General features: G+C 43.0%; 1 protein-coding gene across 2 annotated transcripts in view; it reads left to right on the forward strand.

The window, feature by feature from the left end:
• Positions 1-15692, forward strand: part of samd4a (sterile alpha motif domain containing 4A) — a 113005-nt gene that overhangs the window by 31223 nt on the left and 66090 nt on the right. For both annotated transcript variants that reach the window (XM_023839896.2, XM_023839898.2), the window contains exons 3-6: positions 1257-1772; positions 5212-5481; positions 9861-9970; positions 10280-10366. In XM_023839896.2, the coding sequence (XP_023695664.2) occupies positions 1257-1772; positions 5212-5481; positions 9861-9970; positions 10280-10366 (983 nt within the window). The remainder of the gene's footprint in view (positions 1-1256; positions 1773-5211; positions 5482-9860; positions 9971-10279; positions 10367-15692) is intronic.

Below are 15692 nucleotides of genomic sequence, written 5' to 3' on the forward strand. Positions count from 1 at the left end.
TTAAGCAGTTATCCATGACACTGTTGAATTCTCAAATCTCAAAGGTGTTAATTCATTTTCTATAACCTCACACATAGTGCCAGCCTGGTGAATTACAGTTGTACATCAATTGTATTCCCCAGACTGAACTCAGCCTGCCTCCTCCCAGTCTATACACATATATGGATGTAAAATTTGTGGCCATTAAAAATGATTTATTTAAAGCAGACAAGGCTTCTGGTGATACAGATAATATCCATAGTAATTGCAGAACCTGGCTGTATTGAGAAAATCAATAGTATGTGACTGTCAGCTGGTATCGATACCAAATTGGTTGGGAACAATTACTGTCTCTGAGTTATCAGTCATGATTAGGACATACAGGTAAAAACACATTTATTGGTTTTTACATTTCCACTTGATCATCCAATTATTCTTGAACTCATTAACGTTAGAGAGTGAGGGACGAGTAGGGATACGATTCAATACTGTAATTTCTACAGCATCTTTTCTAGTTGTGCTTGTTAATACGGTATGTATTGTGTTTTAAACCTATGTGATCTTTTCACAGTATGGCACTAATCAACTGTGCACTTCACTGCACATTGTACAGAGTATAATTGTGTATATGACAAATAAACTTGAAATGAATCTTGGATTCCTCAATACAGCCACCATTTACCTGATTCACTATCATGAGGCATTCAAGATTGAGGTCTGGAGATTGGACTTGCCAGGTCATTGGTTTGAGTTGTTCTTTCCTTTGCTTCTTTGCCAGATACTTACATTACTTTTAATGTTTTTTGGGTCTTCTTGTTGAACATTTGAAAGGCCACTCAGCTGTAATCCTGATGGAATGGCATGCCTTTGAAGCATGCTGGGTGAGATTGCCATGGGTTTTGTGAGATCGCCAACTGTCTCACCAGCAAAACCATCCCAGACCATGATATTGCCTTCAGTCTTGACACTGAGAACTACACATGCAGAACTCATGTGCCCACCCTCTCTGCATCTTTTAAATACTGGCTGAATCCAGATACCTCAAATTTTGACTCTTTCATTGTAGTTTACAGGCACATACAGATTAAAACATAGAATTATGGTTTTGTGCAGGTGTAGTCAGATTTTTATTGATGCTGTACTTTATTGCAACTGTTTGTAGTGTTATGCTATTGGTTGACAACCATTCATTGCAGGCTGTGTACACATTGTGCTCTGATAATTCTGTCAGGTTTATGTATTTAACATGGCTCTGCTCATATTTTCTCTTTTTCTAGTGATGATAAGCCAATGGCAAATTGAGCCCAAAGAAAGGGTCATCTCTCTAGTCCTGAGCCATCTCCCATTATTGAAGCCTGGAAATGTGGAAGCCAAGGGGGAATACATGTGCCTGCTCCCCAAAATCCTGGCACACACCATTGAGCATGGGCGCCACCTGGAGGAGAGTCGGCAGCTGCTGTCTTATGCCCTAATCCATCCTGCCACCTCCCTGGAGGACCGGGCAGCACTTGCGCTGTGGCTCAATCACCTTGAGGAGCGGGTTGCAGCGAGAGGAGCTGGGGACTCTTTGGAGCGGTCCTCCACACCCCACCAGCAGCATCCTCAGCTGTACCCACATCATCAGCGTTACGGTTCAGACGATCGGCTCAACGGCTGGCAGAGCTCCCGGGATTCTGCTCTAGGGAGCTGGCAGCAGCAGCAGAGCACAGAGAATGGGCACCTCCCTCTTTACCCTGCTTCCTCTCTCCCTTCTACCATCAACACGGTGGGCTCTGGCAGTGGGACCATCACTAGTAAGTCAAGCTCATTTTCCATTTTCTTTTCCAGAGAAGCCAAAAGCACTTGTTTGCATCACAATAAATGCTATTAAATTAGCTTATGTGATTCTGATTTTGTTTACATTGCCTACTTAACCATGAAAACTCTGAGAAAAAATTGCACTGATTTTCCATAAAGCGATGCAACTGCAAAGGTCTCTGCAGATACTATTGAAAAACTGGTAGCTGTATTATTTCTTCAGGACATTCTCCCTTTACCCACACCTTTGGCACTATTTTGTGCTCTGGTGTAGCTAATACCTTCAATCAAAGCCGATGTCCTCAATTTATGTGGGAAATAAACTCATTAAACATTGGAAATATTAATCAAGACATCATTAACTTACAATTACATATATGCTATAGAATAAAGAATGTGCAACAGGAACTTTTAGATTCAACATATCTGTGGTTAGAGCTGGATATTTTCAGCCAAGAATGCAAGGATCTTTTTGCTGATGGAAACAGCTGAGGATATAAATTAGACATTTAAAGCTCTGTTGGAAAAGATCCTTCTTTATTTTTGACTACTTGGATGTTCAGCATGACAAAAGCACAGTAGACTTGAGTTTGTTGTATGTAATAAAACTTTTTTTGAGGTGATATTACCTATAATAGTAATAAATGTTGTTCCCCCACATAAAATTAATTCTATTAAAATAATGGCCTGGGGAAAATAATCCTGATAAATAACTTTTAAAGTAGATTTGATCAGCTAAAAGTTAAAATGAATTAAAATCTAGAGCAAATAGGTGCAGGTAATTTATTTCACAACTGAATAAGAGCCACTAGTAAAATAAAGCACACCATCTGGCTGGCCACCACCCTTTTAAACAGTGGGCAACACATACCATTCAGGCCCTGTTCTCCATGTATGGTATGCTTTGTGGAGTCTGTATTTAGGAAAATGGCTAATATTTAGGGACTGGAACTTGTAATATTAGCTGGTCACCTATTTTAGCCAGCACTCGACTATAGATAGTTGTTCTGTTATAGAACCTGAATAGTTACTGCAGTATTTAGGTGAAAGATTTTTAGACTTCCAAAGCATTATGCTTGTACAGATTTGCTTATATATGTCTTGGGGATTATACCGTTTCTCCTCCACTTGAATATTTTCTATAATGTGATGCCAATGCTTTTTAGGATTAACCAGAGTTTGATAGGAAGATTTTTTTGAAATTATTTTTATTCTGGGAATGGACTTGCACTGAGCTGAGATATTTGAGATACACATTTACTGACACAAGGTTTGATACTTGAGCTTTGATGCTTCTGAATAATCGACACTTATGAGGAAAAGATGTTTGCTTGTAAAAGAATGATTTGTGAATTCTTTTCCTCTCAGTTTGGAGCTGTTTTTGCTTGGTAGTTTTGTGAACTCCCTGATGTTTGAGACAGCAGCCTTGTCAGCTAGATATACAATGTAGCTTTGGACTCGTGCTTTTTGCTAATGTCCTTATGCAAGTTTTAAGTCCTTATCAGACTAATTTTTTATTATCCTTTACATCTCTATACCTCAATACCTGTACACTGCAAAAAAAGCTTCCCAATAGCATCTGAGATGAAGTGTCCCCAAAGCATGCTGCTTTCACTGTACTTCACTTAGGGGCTGATGTGCTGTACTGGGTCTGTCCCAAATATTACAGTATGATCACTGCTTTCATCATGTTTTCAAGTGGTGGACAGCATGAATTTGTAAAACTATTCTCACTGATGTTTGGGGCTCTGTGTTGCATCAGGATTTTCATTAGTAATGACCCCTGCTTATGTGATGATATAACTTTTCCGCATATTGTTGGCTGATGCACATTTTCTTCTATTGCAGCCATTCAGTTCAATAGCTATTAAAACCATGACATTGATGAGTCTAATAAGAGTCAGCTGGGTTTTATAACCCATGGCAACTGCATGCTGGTGATCAAGGCTGCTGCTCATGTACCCTGGTAATGCAAAACACCCCTCAAACCCAAGTCTGTGCCATCGATTTACCTCCTGCTGGTCATGGCAGTAATATACTCTAAATCCATGTTCTTTAGTCATATGAAATGTCATATGTCATATGAAATGCATTTTAACATTAAATATTTTTATCTTAAATACCCCTGACTTAGGCCTGTTTATGACACACATAAGCATATACAGTACATGAATATTTTATGTCTAGAATGAATTGTATGCTTTGTCATGCAGAGTATGGATACCAGGGTCATTAACCATTGTAAACTTGCAGGGAACACTTCAGCCTATGACTAAAATAACATAATAAATACAAAAATAAAGTAATATTGCAGTACTGAATTTTTAATTGGGCTTTCCGCATAACTTAAAGACCTTTTGGACCTCAACCAAAATTTCAACCCCAATGATTAGCCTCCCACAGTACAGATGCTCTTCTGCATACAAATGAGATACGTTCTGGAATATCTTGAAATATTCATAAGTCTTGAAATATTCAACATCATTTTAACGGTATACGTATAGTATAGTACTAAGAACTAGGATGCTGGGAGTTCACACACTACACTGCCGCGCAGCGGGAGTATCAGCCAGAAGTCGTACTAGGCGGAATTGGTGCATGTAAAAAAAAAATTTGATGTTGCGGACAGGAAATGGGAGCCCAATGAACATGATTTGGACTTACAGTCCTCTTCGTTCGTATGTCTTAAAGTTCGTAAGTTGGAAGTTCGTAAGTAGAGGAACGTCTGTATTCAATGCATATTTTAAACTATTTCTTTTTCTGAGCCCAGCATGGAATAAAAGCAGATAAGGAAATTAAATTTGTAGTTAAAATAAAACTGCAAGTGCAATCTTTGTACAGTCATTCCCCGCAATAACAGATGTGTAGAATCTTTATATTTTTTAAAGTGCTGCTGTTGAGTTCTGATTCACTGAAATATGTCAATTAATTGTCGGTTTGCTGCTTTTCAAGCAAGCTAGTCATCAGCTCTTTACACTTAGAACAGCTAGAGCAGGGGTCTCCAACTCAGGTCCTGGAGGGCTACTATCCAGTAAGTTTTCTATCCTACCTGGCTTCTGATGAGCCACACCTGTTCCTGGTATTTACCTGAGAACTAGTGTGGCTCATCAGAAGCCAGGTAGGATAGAAAACTTACTGGATCGTAGCCCTCCAGGACCGGAGTTGGTGACCCCTGAGCTAGAGAGGATTTTAAAAAATTGTACCCAGACCTGTTTCAAAAGAATTCTTTTCCTGTTCAAGACTGTGCTGCTGTCCTTCAAGCTGCCTGTTGAAGTCCAAATTGTCCATTCAGTGTGTATGATTTTGTTCACTGTCAGTTTCAGTTGGGGCCTCGTGCACTGTTATGCATAGTTTTTGACACAAACTTGTGAGATATTTTTGGCAGAACCCGTTTCTCACAGAAAGGGTGCCATATGGCATCTGTCTGTTTTGCAGTCCTGTCTGGTGGGCAGCACAGCCCCCTGAAGCGCTCAGTGTCCCTGACACCTCCAATAAGTGGTACTGCAAGCCAGGCCCTGGGCCATGTTTGGCTGTCTCAGGAGGATCTGCGGGTCCGTGGCCCAGCCTCCGACCATGCCCCCCTCTCCCCCCAAAGCAGTGTGGCATCCTCAGGAAGCGGGGGCAGTGAGCATTTGGAGGAAGGTTCTGGCATGGGTGGTGCAGTACACCGCAGCACATTCCATGAGGAGGGCAGTGGCATGAGAGGTGAGTCTATAAGGAACTCTTTGTTTTACGCAAGTCTCTGGTGTTGTTTCTTGTTGCAGATCAATATGGTTTTCAGATTCAAATATAAAAATATAAGCAAAAAAGGAGTAGAGGAGACATGTTGGCTTTGTGGGTAGTTCTGTAGCCTCAAACTTCCAGGGCTGTGGTTGGTTGATGGATCCTGCTCTGTCTTTTGGTTCTCCAGTGTATGGAATAGGGTTCCATAATTTCCCATTGTGTGTGTGTTCCCAGTGATGGACATTGCGACCCTATAATGCAACCCTGTATGTGATTTTGGGACATGAATGAATGTACTGCCATTTTACTAAATGGAGTAGACCTCTGTGGGCTTAATTGAAATGTTGTTGTTTCAAATCTCATGATGGGCAGAGTCTATAATGACTTTATGTAATCTGTATATACTGTATTTAAACCCTTGAATCATGAAGGAGATGAATCTGTAGTTAATAACATCCATTGTAACCATCCACCCATCCATCATCTGCCGCTTGTCCGGGGTTCGGGTCGCGGGGGCAGCAGCTTCAGGAGAGGCACCCAGACCTCCCTCTCCCCAGCTACTTCCACCAGCTCCTCGGGGGGGACACCGAGGCGTTCCCAGGCCAGCCGAGAGATATAATCCCTCCAGCGAGTCCTGGGCCTGCCCCGGGGCCTCCTCCCTGTAGGACATGCACGGAAAATCTCTCCGGGTAGCCGCCCCGGAGGCATCCGCACCAGATGTCCAAACCACCTCAACTGGCTCCTTTCGACGTGGAGAAGCAGCGGTTCTACTCTGAGACCCTCCCGGATATCCGAACTTCTCACCCTATCCCTAAGGGAGAGCCCAGACACCCTGCGGAGAAACCTCATTTCGGCCGCCTGTATTCGCAATCTCATTCTTTCGGTCATTACTCATAGCTCATGACCATAGGTGAGGGTAGGGACAAAGATGGACCAATAGATCGAGAGCTTTGCTTTTTGGCTCAGTTCTTTCTTAGCCACGACGGACCGGTTAAGCGCCTGCAAAACTGTAGACGCCGCTCCGATTCGTCTATCCTGCTCCCGATCTCTCCTACCCTCACTCGTGAACAAGACCCCGAGATACTTAAACTCCTCCACTTGAGGCAGTACGTCTTCCCCAACCCAAAGAGGGCAAACCACCCGTTTCCGGCTGAGAACCATGGTCTCGGACTTGGAGGTGCTAATCCCCATCCCCGGCGCTTCGCACTCGGCTGCGAACCGCCCCAGTGCATGCTGAAGATCCCCAGCAGATGAAGCCAACAGGACGACATCGTCTGCAAAAAGCAGCGAGGCAATCCTGAGGCCACCAAACTGGACACCCTCAACACCCCGGCTGCGCCTAGAAATCCTGTCCATAAATATTATAAACAGGACCGATGACAAAGGGCAGCCCTGGCGGAGCCCAACACGCACCGGGAACACGTCCGACTTATTACCGGAAATGCGGACCAAGCTTCTGCTCCGTTCGTACAGGGACCGGATCGCCCACAACAGCGGACCCCGGACCCCATACTCTCGAAGCACCCCCCACAGAGCACCTCGGGGAACCCGGTCGTAAGCCTTTTCCAAATCCACAAAACACATGTAGACTGGATAGGCAAACTCCCAGGCCCCCTCCAGTACCCTTGCAAGGGTATAAAGCTGATCCAGTGTTCCACGGCCAGGACGAAAACCGCATTGTTCCTCCTGAATCCGAGATTCGGACTATCGATTTCAACCTCCTCTCCAGTACTCCGGAATAGACTTTCCCAGGGAGGCTGAGAAGTGTGATCCCCCTGTAGTTGGAACACACCCTCCGGTCCCCTTTCTTAAATAAGGGGACCACCACCCCAGTCTGCCAATCCAGCGGCACTGTCCCTGACCTCCACGCACTGTTGAGAAGGCATGTCAGCCACGATAGCCCCACAACATCCAGAGCCTTCAGGTACTCAGGGCGGATCTCGTCCACCCCCGGGGCCCGGCCACCACGGAGCTCTTTAACCACCCTGGCCACCTCAGCCCAAGTAATGTGCAAGCCCCCCCCCAGCACCCTCGGGCTCTGTGCCCTCAGATGTCTCAAAGGCAGTGTGCGTAGATGTACCTGAGGCAGGGTTGAGGAGGTCCTCAAAGTACTCCTTCCACCTCCGGGTGATGTCCCCAGTTGAGGTCAACAGCACCCCCCCTCCCCCCACTATAAATAGTAGGAACCAGGAGCTGCTTCCCCTTCCTGATACTCCGGATGGTTTGCCAGAACCTTTTTGAGGCCGACCGAAAGTCACTTTCCATGGCCTCACCGAACTCCTCCCACGCCCGGGTTTTTGCATCTGCAACCGCCCGAGCTGCGTTCCGCCTGGCCTGCCGGTACCCGTCAGCTGCCTCCGGAGACCCCCGGGCTAATAATTCCCGGTAAGCCTCCTTCTTCATCTTCACGGCCCCCCTCATCTCTGGTGTCCACCATCGGGTACGGGGGTTACCGCCACGACTGGCACCGACCACACTCCGTACGGCCGCTTCCACAATGGAGGTCCGGAACAGTGTCCATTCAGACTCAATGTCCCCAACCTCCCCCGGCATGCAGTTGGAATTCTGCCGGAGGCACGAGTTAAAGCTCCAGCGAACAGGAGCCTCTGCCAGACGTTCCCAGCATACCCTCACTATACGCTTGGGTCTACCAGGTCTGACCGGCTTCCTCCCCCGCCACCTGATCACCAGGTGGTGATCAGTTGACAGCTCTGCCCCTCTCTTTACCCGAGTGTCCAAGACGGAAGGCCGCAGATCAGATGATACGATTATAAAATCGATCATCGACCTGTAGCCCCGGGCATGTTCGTACCATGTCCACTTATGGACACCCTCATGCTCGAACATGGTGTTCGTTATGGACAAACCATGCATTGCACAGAAGTCCAATAACAGAACACCACTCGGGTTCAGATCAGGGAGGCCGTTCCTCCCAATCACCCCCTTCCAGGTCACACTGTCTTTGCCCACGTGAGTGTTGAAGTCCCCCAGCAAAACGATGGAATCCCCCCCTGGCACGCCGAATAGCATACCGCTAAGGGAATCCAAGAAGGCCGGGTACTCCGAACTGACATTCGGCGCATAAGCGCAGATGACAGTCAGAGACCTATCCCTGACCCAAAGGCGCAGGGAAACAGCCCTCTCGTTCACCGGGGTAAACTCCGTTGTTAATGCACCGACCTGTGGGGCCACCAATAGCCCCACCCCAGCCCGGCGTCGCTCACCCGCCGCAACTCCAGAGTAAAAGAGCGTCCAGCCCCTCTCCAGGAGATCGGTTCCAGAACCCAAGCTATGTGTTGAGGTGAGCCCGACTATATCTAGTCGATACCTCTCAACCTCACGCACAAGCTCAGGCTCCTTCCCCACCAGAGAGGTGACATTCCATGTCCCGAAAACCAGTTTTGTCAGCCGGGGATCGGACCGCCAGGGCCTCCCTTGGCCGCCACCCGATCCACAAAGCACCGAACCCCTGACATTCCCCCTGTGGGTGGTGGGCCCACCTGAGGACAGTCCCGCGTGCCTCTTTTGGGCTATGCCCGGCCGGGCCCCACAGGCCAAGGCCCGGCCACCAGGCGCTCGCCAACGGGCCCCTCCCCCAGGCCTGGCTTCAGGGTGGGGCCCCGGTGACCCTAGTCCGGGCGAGGGAAATGGGACTTTGGTTTTAAGCTGTTTCATGGGGTTCTTTTGGATTGCTCTTTGTCTGGCCCCTCCCCTGTGACCTTTTTGCCTTGGGAGACCCTACCAGGGGCTATTGCCCCCGACAACATAGCCCCCAGGTTCACGGAGGCACGCAAACCCCTCCACCACGATAAGGTGGCAATCCAAGGAGGAGACACCCATTTGTTAGTGCCTTGAAATTTCACTGAATTTTCACTGCGCGAGTTCAAATGAGCAAATGCGTGTTTGTGTTGCCGTAGACTATACCCTTTCTCATGGAACAGATATAGGTCACTGTGTTCGAGTAACTAATGATTCAAAACATTGTAACATTAATGTAAAAATAACAGATTCAAAAGAACTTTATGTAAATTTAATATATTTTGAAGTAATAATCTAACAATGTTGGTGTACAATATGTATCAGAGATTCGCATGAATTGTACTGTAAGCCAGACAATTATCTTTGGTACATATATTGTCTTTGTTTCTTATTGATTTATAAATATATTGCAATAAATAAGCAGATTTATCCTCTGCCTCTCTGGACACAAAGTATCTGAACAATATGGAAATGACCAGTTCCTTGCTAGTACTTTTAATAGAAGTGTATTATCAGTTCTGTTAAAGTGAGATTTTGGCTAGTTTGATTTAATTTCATAATTCTTCCTTTTAAAAGCTATAACTCTTCTGGGTATTCTACAGATGTACCGGCTTGGTTGAAAAGTCTCCGCCTCCACAAGTATGCATCTCTGTTCTCAACCATGACCTATGATGAAATGATGTCACTCACAGAACAACAGCTGGAGACCCAGGTTAGTGCCTTGAATTTTCACTGAATTTTCACTGCGCGAGTTCAAATGAGCAAGTGCATGTTTGTGTTGCCGTAGACTATACCCTTTCTCATGGAACAGATATAGGTCACTGTGTTCGAGTAACTAATGATTCAAAAGCAAAAGGAGGACTGACCTACAATCCTTTGTTACATCTAAATTCATGAACCTTAGAATATGTTGACAATTGTCATGTAATAGCCTCTTACAGGTTAAAGAATGCATGTAGCACAATGTTGTAGTTTTGTCAATGGTTACTGTATTGGTTATAAGAATTCTTTTTATTTGCAGAATGTTACTAAAGGGGCAAGACACAAGATTATTATCAGTATTCAGAAGCTTAAGGAGAGGCAAAACATTCTTCGTTCCCTGGAAAAGGTCAGTGCATAGATGTATATTAACTATTTCTTTACCGTACTTGTTCATGCATATTAGGGAAATCCTATGAAAACAGTTTGGTGTTTGATTGGAAACTGATACAAAATTTCAAAGTTTGGCATTAAACATTAATGGTGTCCTCCTTGGCTGAGCTCTGATGTTAGGTAGCTCAGAGGTGCTAGGTGAGGTAGTAGTATTGATTAGCATCAGCTTCCAATAATAACAAACAGCAACATTTTTTTACATTTTATTTATTTATTTATTTAAAAAGGGACACTGCCCAATAAAACATTAACCTTGTATAAAACAAGGAAAGATCTATTGTACCAGGTTTTACCAAGTATTGGTAATTCCCCCCGTAGTCCCTGAGCAGATAGATAGCACGTTAACCCTCTGGGGTCTAGGGGTAGGGAACACACATTCACTGACTGGGGCATGGTCACACATTTCATTCAATATCATAAACTTAATTCATGGAAAATAAATTATTTCTTATATATTTGTTTTGGCATTAAACTCATTTTAATCTTAGTGTACTTTGTAAATATGCCAGAATTATGTGAAGTTTGTAATTTAACATCAAAGTATAGACATTGCAAAATGCAGTTTGGAACACTTTCAGAAGCGTTGGGGGCAGCATGTGGCTCAGTGGGCTACGTCTGTGTGCCTGTAATCAGAAGGTCACCGGTTCAAACCCAGCCTCAGCATGTCTGTGGGTCTTTGAGCAAGGTCCTTAAACCCAAGCTTCCTGGGTGCTGCTATGGGTGGCTGCCCTTCACAGACAACTTACTCTACAAAGAGGGAGGTGTAAAGACAATTAATTAATAAAGTATTGATTATTATTATTATTATTATTATTATTATAATAAAAGTACCTAGTAAGCAATGGTGGAAGTTTGTTTTGATCCCAGACCAAAGTCTTGGCTACATGAAGATGACTAAATGGTGTAGTTGCAACATTCAGTTGGATAAATAAATAAGAAAAAGGTAACTCATGTCACTATTTCTGGTCCCCTTCCATTGACTACAGTATATAGGAGCTCTCATGTGTATGCATGAGCCATTCACACCTGGCCACACCCCCCCCTCCCCTTTATGGCACTGATGGGGATGTATCTGGATCGCGGTTCACCGTTGCATTGTTAATCAAATTACCATGTGAATGCGATTTGAATACGCGGTGATGCGGCTATTTAGAATGCGAATAGCGATCTTCAGGTGAGGCCGGCACTACACGCCCCCAATGCAGCTAAAACAAAGAAAGGTGATGTGGTATGGTTTACTTTTTTGCCTATTTAACCTAATTAAAAAAACTTTAACACTTCTGACAATGGATGTTTTGAAAAGAAGACAGATTACGGATTTAGTCAGAGTTTTTTTCATGTTTCTACAATTAGATTTATGAACTGAATTACAATTAGCGAGTTATGAACTGAAATACATGACAGAATAAGATGTAAATGGTGTATGCAATACAGGTCAGAAAATCATGCAAACATTTCAACCCCATATCCCACCTCATCTAATCACTACAATTCGTAAAGTTCAGGTTGCCACACAAAGGTGCAGCAACAGTACTTTTAAGGTCACGATCATTCCCATATTGCAAAACTAGTTTGCTCTCCCCAGCTCTCACAAATATCTACCAATGCTGCATATCACAAACACACACACACAGGTTTGTAATTATATCTTTGTGGGGACTTTCCATTCATTTCTATGGGGGAAAACTCCAATCTCAACATGACAGCCCTACCCAGCCCTAACCTTAACCATAACTAACCAAAACAAAATACAAGACTTTTTAATTTTTTAATCTTTGTGGGGACCTGAAAAATGGTTCCTACAATTTGATAGATTAGATTAGATTAGATTAGACTTTATTAATCCCACAATGGGGAAATTCTTTGAGAAAACAGCAGCAATAATGAAAAAAGACAGTATATCAAGATAACAGGTTTTTATTACATTGTGGGGATCATTATAGCCGATCGAGTTGCTCATATTGTTTTTTCAGAGCAAAGTGTAAACAATTTTTTCAAAGGAGGAGCAGCAGCTTTATGAATGATTTATGAAGTAATTTTCAAAATTTAAAGCTGTCTTAGGGTTGTTTTACATGCCTGAGACCAACTTGTAATGCAATATAAAAATGTGGAATAATCATTGCATTTAAATACATACATGATGAGAGATACTTGAAGAGACTTTATTTGTATAAAATTTGTAAGATTAAATTTTAGTGTGTTACCTAATTTTTTAAAATGAGAGTTGGATGAAGGGTAACATCCAAATATATAAACTGTTCTACATTTTTTATTTTTTGCCCATTTACTAAGATGTCAGGACAATCCCTAAGTTTGCTCCTATTTGCAAAAAACATGGTTACAGTCTTTTCAATGTTTAAGGTAAGATGTGAGTTGTGCAGCCATTCAACAACCTTATTCATTTCCTTTGTTAGTTTCATAGCCACCTCTGTCACACTTTTCCCATGAGTATACAGTGTCATCAGCGTACACTTTTATATCAACATCATTTCACACAGATGGAAGATCATTAATATATATATACTAAAAAGCAGCAGTCCTAAAATTCACCCTTGTGGCATTCCTAGTGTGCATGCTTTAAGTAGGGATAGTAAATTATTCACACGCAAACACTTCTGTCAGTGACTCGATTTAAAGCAGTTCTGTGTGTGTATGGGAATGTTATAATTTGCCAATTTGTTTAACAGCATGTCATGATGAATAGGCTTGCACGATATGAGGAAAATGTATATGAATAACGCTATTCAGTATTGCAATGACGATATCACTTGCGATAAATAAATACTTAAGTGCATATACAGTTCCTATGTCTTTAATAGGTTCTACTAACACAAACCACAAGAACATTAATATAAGACAACTATATTACATTATAACAATTTTTTTCTCTTGTTTCTTTTAAAATCTTCTCTCCTAAACAAAAGCAAAATATCTATGGGAAAACAAATAAATAAATTATAAATAAATATAACTAAAACATGATAATTTATATTCTATTACAGTAATCAAAGCACTTCACTCTGCTCAACAAGGTGCATTGATTTATGAAGAGGAAAACTGAAATAGATTAAGGCCACTAAATCAAGAAAAATGAAGGCAAAATCATTTAAAGAATTATCCCCCAATTGATAATTTACTGCTTTAGTCATTCCTTAGGGCAGGGGTGGCCAATCTTATCCTGAAAGGGCTGGTGTGTGGGTTTTCGCTGCAACTCCCTAATTAGATTACTAATTAGAGGACTGATTGGCTGAAGAGTCCTCACACTTGGGTTTGAACAGCTGACCTACAGGTTATCCCAAAAACCTACATACACACTGGCCCTTTGTGGATAAGATTGGCCACCCCTGCCTTAGGGCAAGTTCTTGGCCAAGAAAACCAGTATGTTAACTTTACTAGGTTTCAATCAGGCTTGCTGACAAGTTACCACATTCCCTGATGTGCTAAAGAGCCTCTCTGAGGGTGAGCTAGTGGCAGGTATACAAAGATATTTCTGAGCTAGTTTGCTTAGCTTTGGGTAGGTGACCTGGTGGAGTTTCCACCAAGACAAAGGGTCTGCCTCGCTGTCAATAGTTGGGGACAGCAAGTAGCTGTTCAGTTCAGCTTCAACAGCTTGCTCCAGCTGCATGGAAGATGGAGTGGGAGTGGAGCCTGAATTTGTTTTTAGCAAACTGCCCAATGATCGTTTTGCCTTCTTGTCACTGGGTGAATCCATGCTTTTGGCCTAAGTGTTGTCAGAAAGTGTTCCCTCCTAAAACAGAGAGACAGTTTAGAACACAATGAAAAATAGATATGTTCCATCCACATTCAGATAATGCTACATCTGATTACAGTATGCAAGCTTGTCATAAAATGCCTAAACTAATTACTTTCTGTGCTGTTTCTTCTATTTCTGACATCACCCTGGTCTTTTCTTTGCTAATGTAGTTGCCCTTGAACCTGGGGTCAATGAAAGATATAGTGTCCAGTAGTTCTTGTGTTGTTGGGTCATCATACTTTGTAATCATATAATCCAAGATTTTTGCTTTTATAGTCTTGGTTAAATCAGAGTCATCTTCCTTTGCTGCAAGTACTGATGTCTTTCAAAGATGAAGTACAGGTTTAACATATGAAATACTCACATAGCTTTCTCAGGAAAGAGCATCAGTAAATTCTTGCAAAAGGGTATAACGCCAAGGTTACAGACTCAAGCACATCCAGGTCCTGCCATGAGGGAACCAGATGCCGTGTTTTACGGTCTGCCAAGAGGACATCAAATAGGGCCTGCCGCTGCTCCAAGACCCTCTCCATCATCTTTTGCCTTGAGCCCCACCTGGTTTTGCATTCTTTGATGAAATGCTCTGGCAGGTTATGCTCTTGTTGTGCTTATTTCAGTGCCACCTTCTGCTTCCAGCTGTGTGAGAAATGTCCCACCAATTTTTTGCAAAGTCCAGCAGCAGAGGCAATACGGCGGTCATCTTTAGTAGCATTTTCTGGGAAGAAGACATGGACACACTTGAAAAAGTTATGTTCATGACAAAATTGAGATCACTCAATCATGTCCGTTTTACCAACAGTAGGCTAGTTTCAGAGCTGACCAAGCAATGGGGAAAACAATGATAATTGCCATATTTACAAGTGCATATTGCGTGTGCTATTTTTCATTCGGATTAATAATATTCAGACAGTTGCCGAAATGTCACCAGATGCTGATAAAAAGACCTGTCCAAGAAAGAGCCTTTTTCAGATGTTCAAACTGAATGACGCACTTGCATAGCCCAGACAAAATAAACCAGTTACTCTAACACAGAGGCGACTTGTTATTTCTGAGTAATACAAAAGACTAATTAAAAACAAACTAATTGCTCATGAACGCTACATCACTACTAAAACAAAGAACTTGAGAGAGCGAACTCAATATTTGGCTATACGAGGCAACTGTCCATACAAACACTAGATAATAAAATGGCCAAACTTGAATCATCTCGGTTCAGGTTACAAAATAAGACTGATATATAACAATGTAAAGCCAATTTATTTATAACAACATAAATGTATTTATTTACACTTACCGATGGCAAGATGCAGCCTGTGCCCAAAACACTGAAGTCTGACCCAGTGGTTGAGTTTGGTGGCCTTTACAACGTTTGATCCATTGTTAGTGGTAATGCAAACTAGCTGATCTTCATGCAAATGCCAGCTGGCCAAAGTCTCACGGAGTGCACATGCTATGTTTTCTCCGGTGTGTTCTCCAGGGAAGTATGCTATCTGTATAAGTGTACCGTGAGGCTGATGTAGGGCTCTGT

The sequence above is a fragment of the Paramormyrops kingsleyae genome, chromosome 14 (genome assembly GCF_048594095.1).
Source record: "Paramormyrops kingsleyae isolate MSU_618 chromosome 14, PKINGS_0.4, whole genome shotgun sequence".
NCBI lineage: Eukaryota > Metazoa > Chordata > Actinopteri > Osteoglossiformes > Mormyridae > Paramormyrops > Paramormyrops kingsleyae.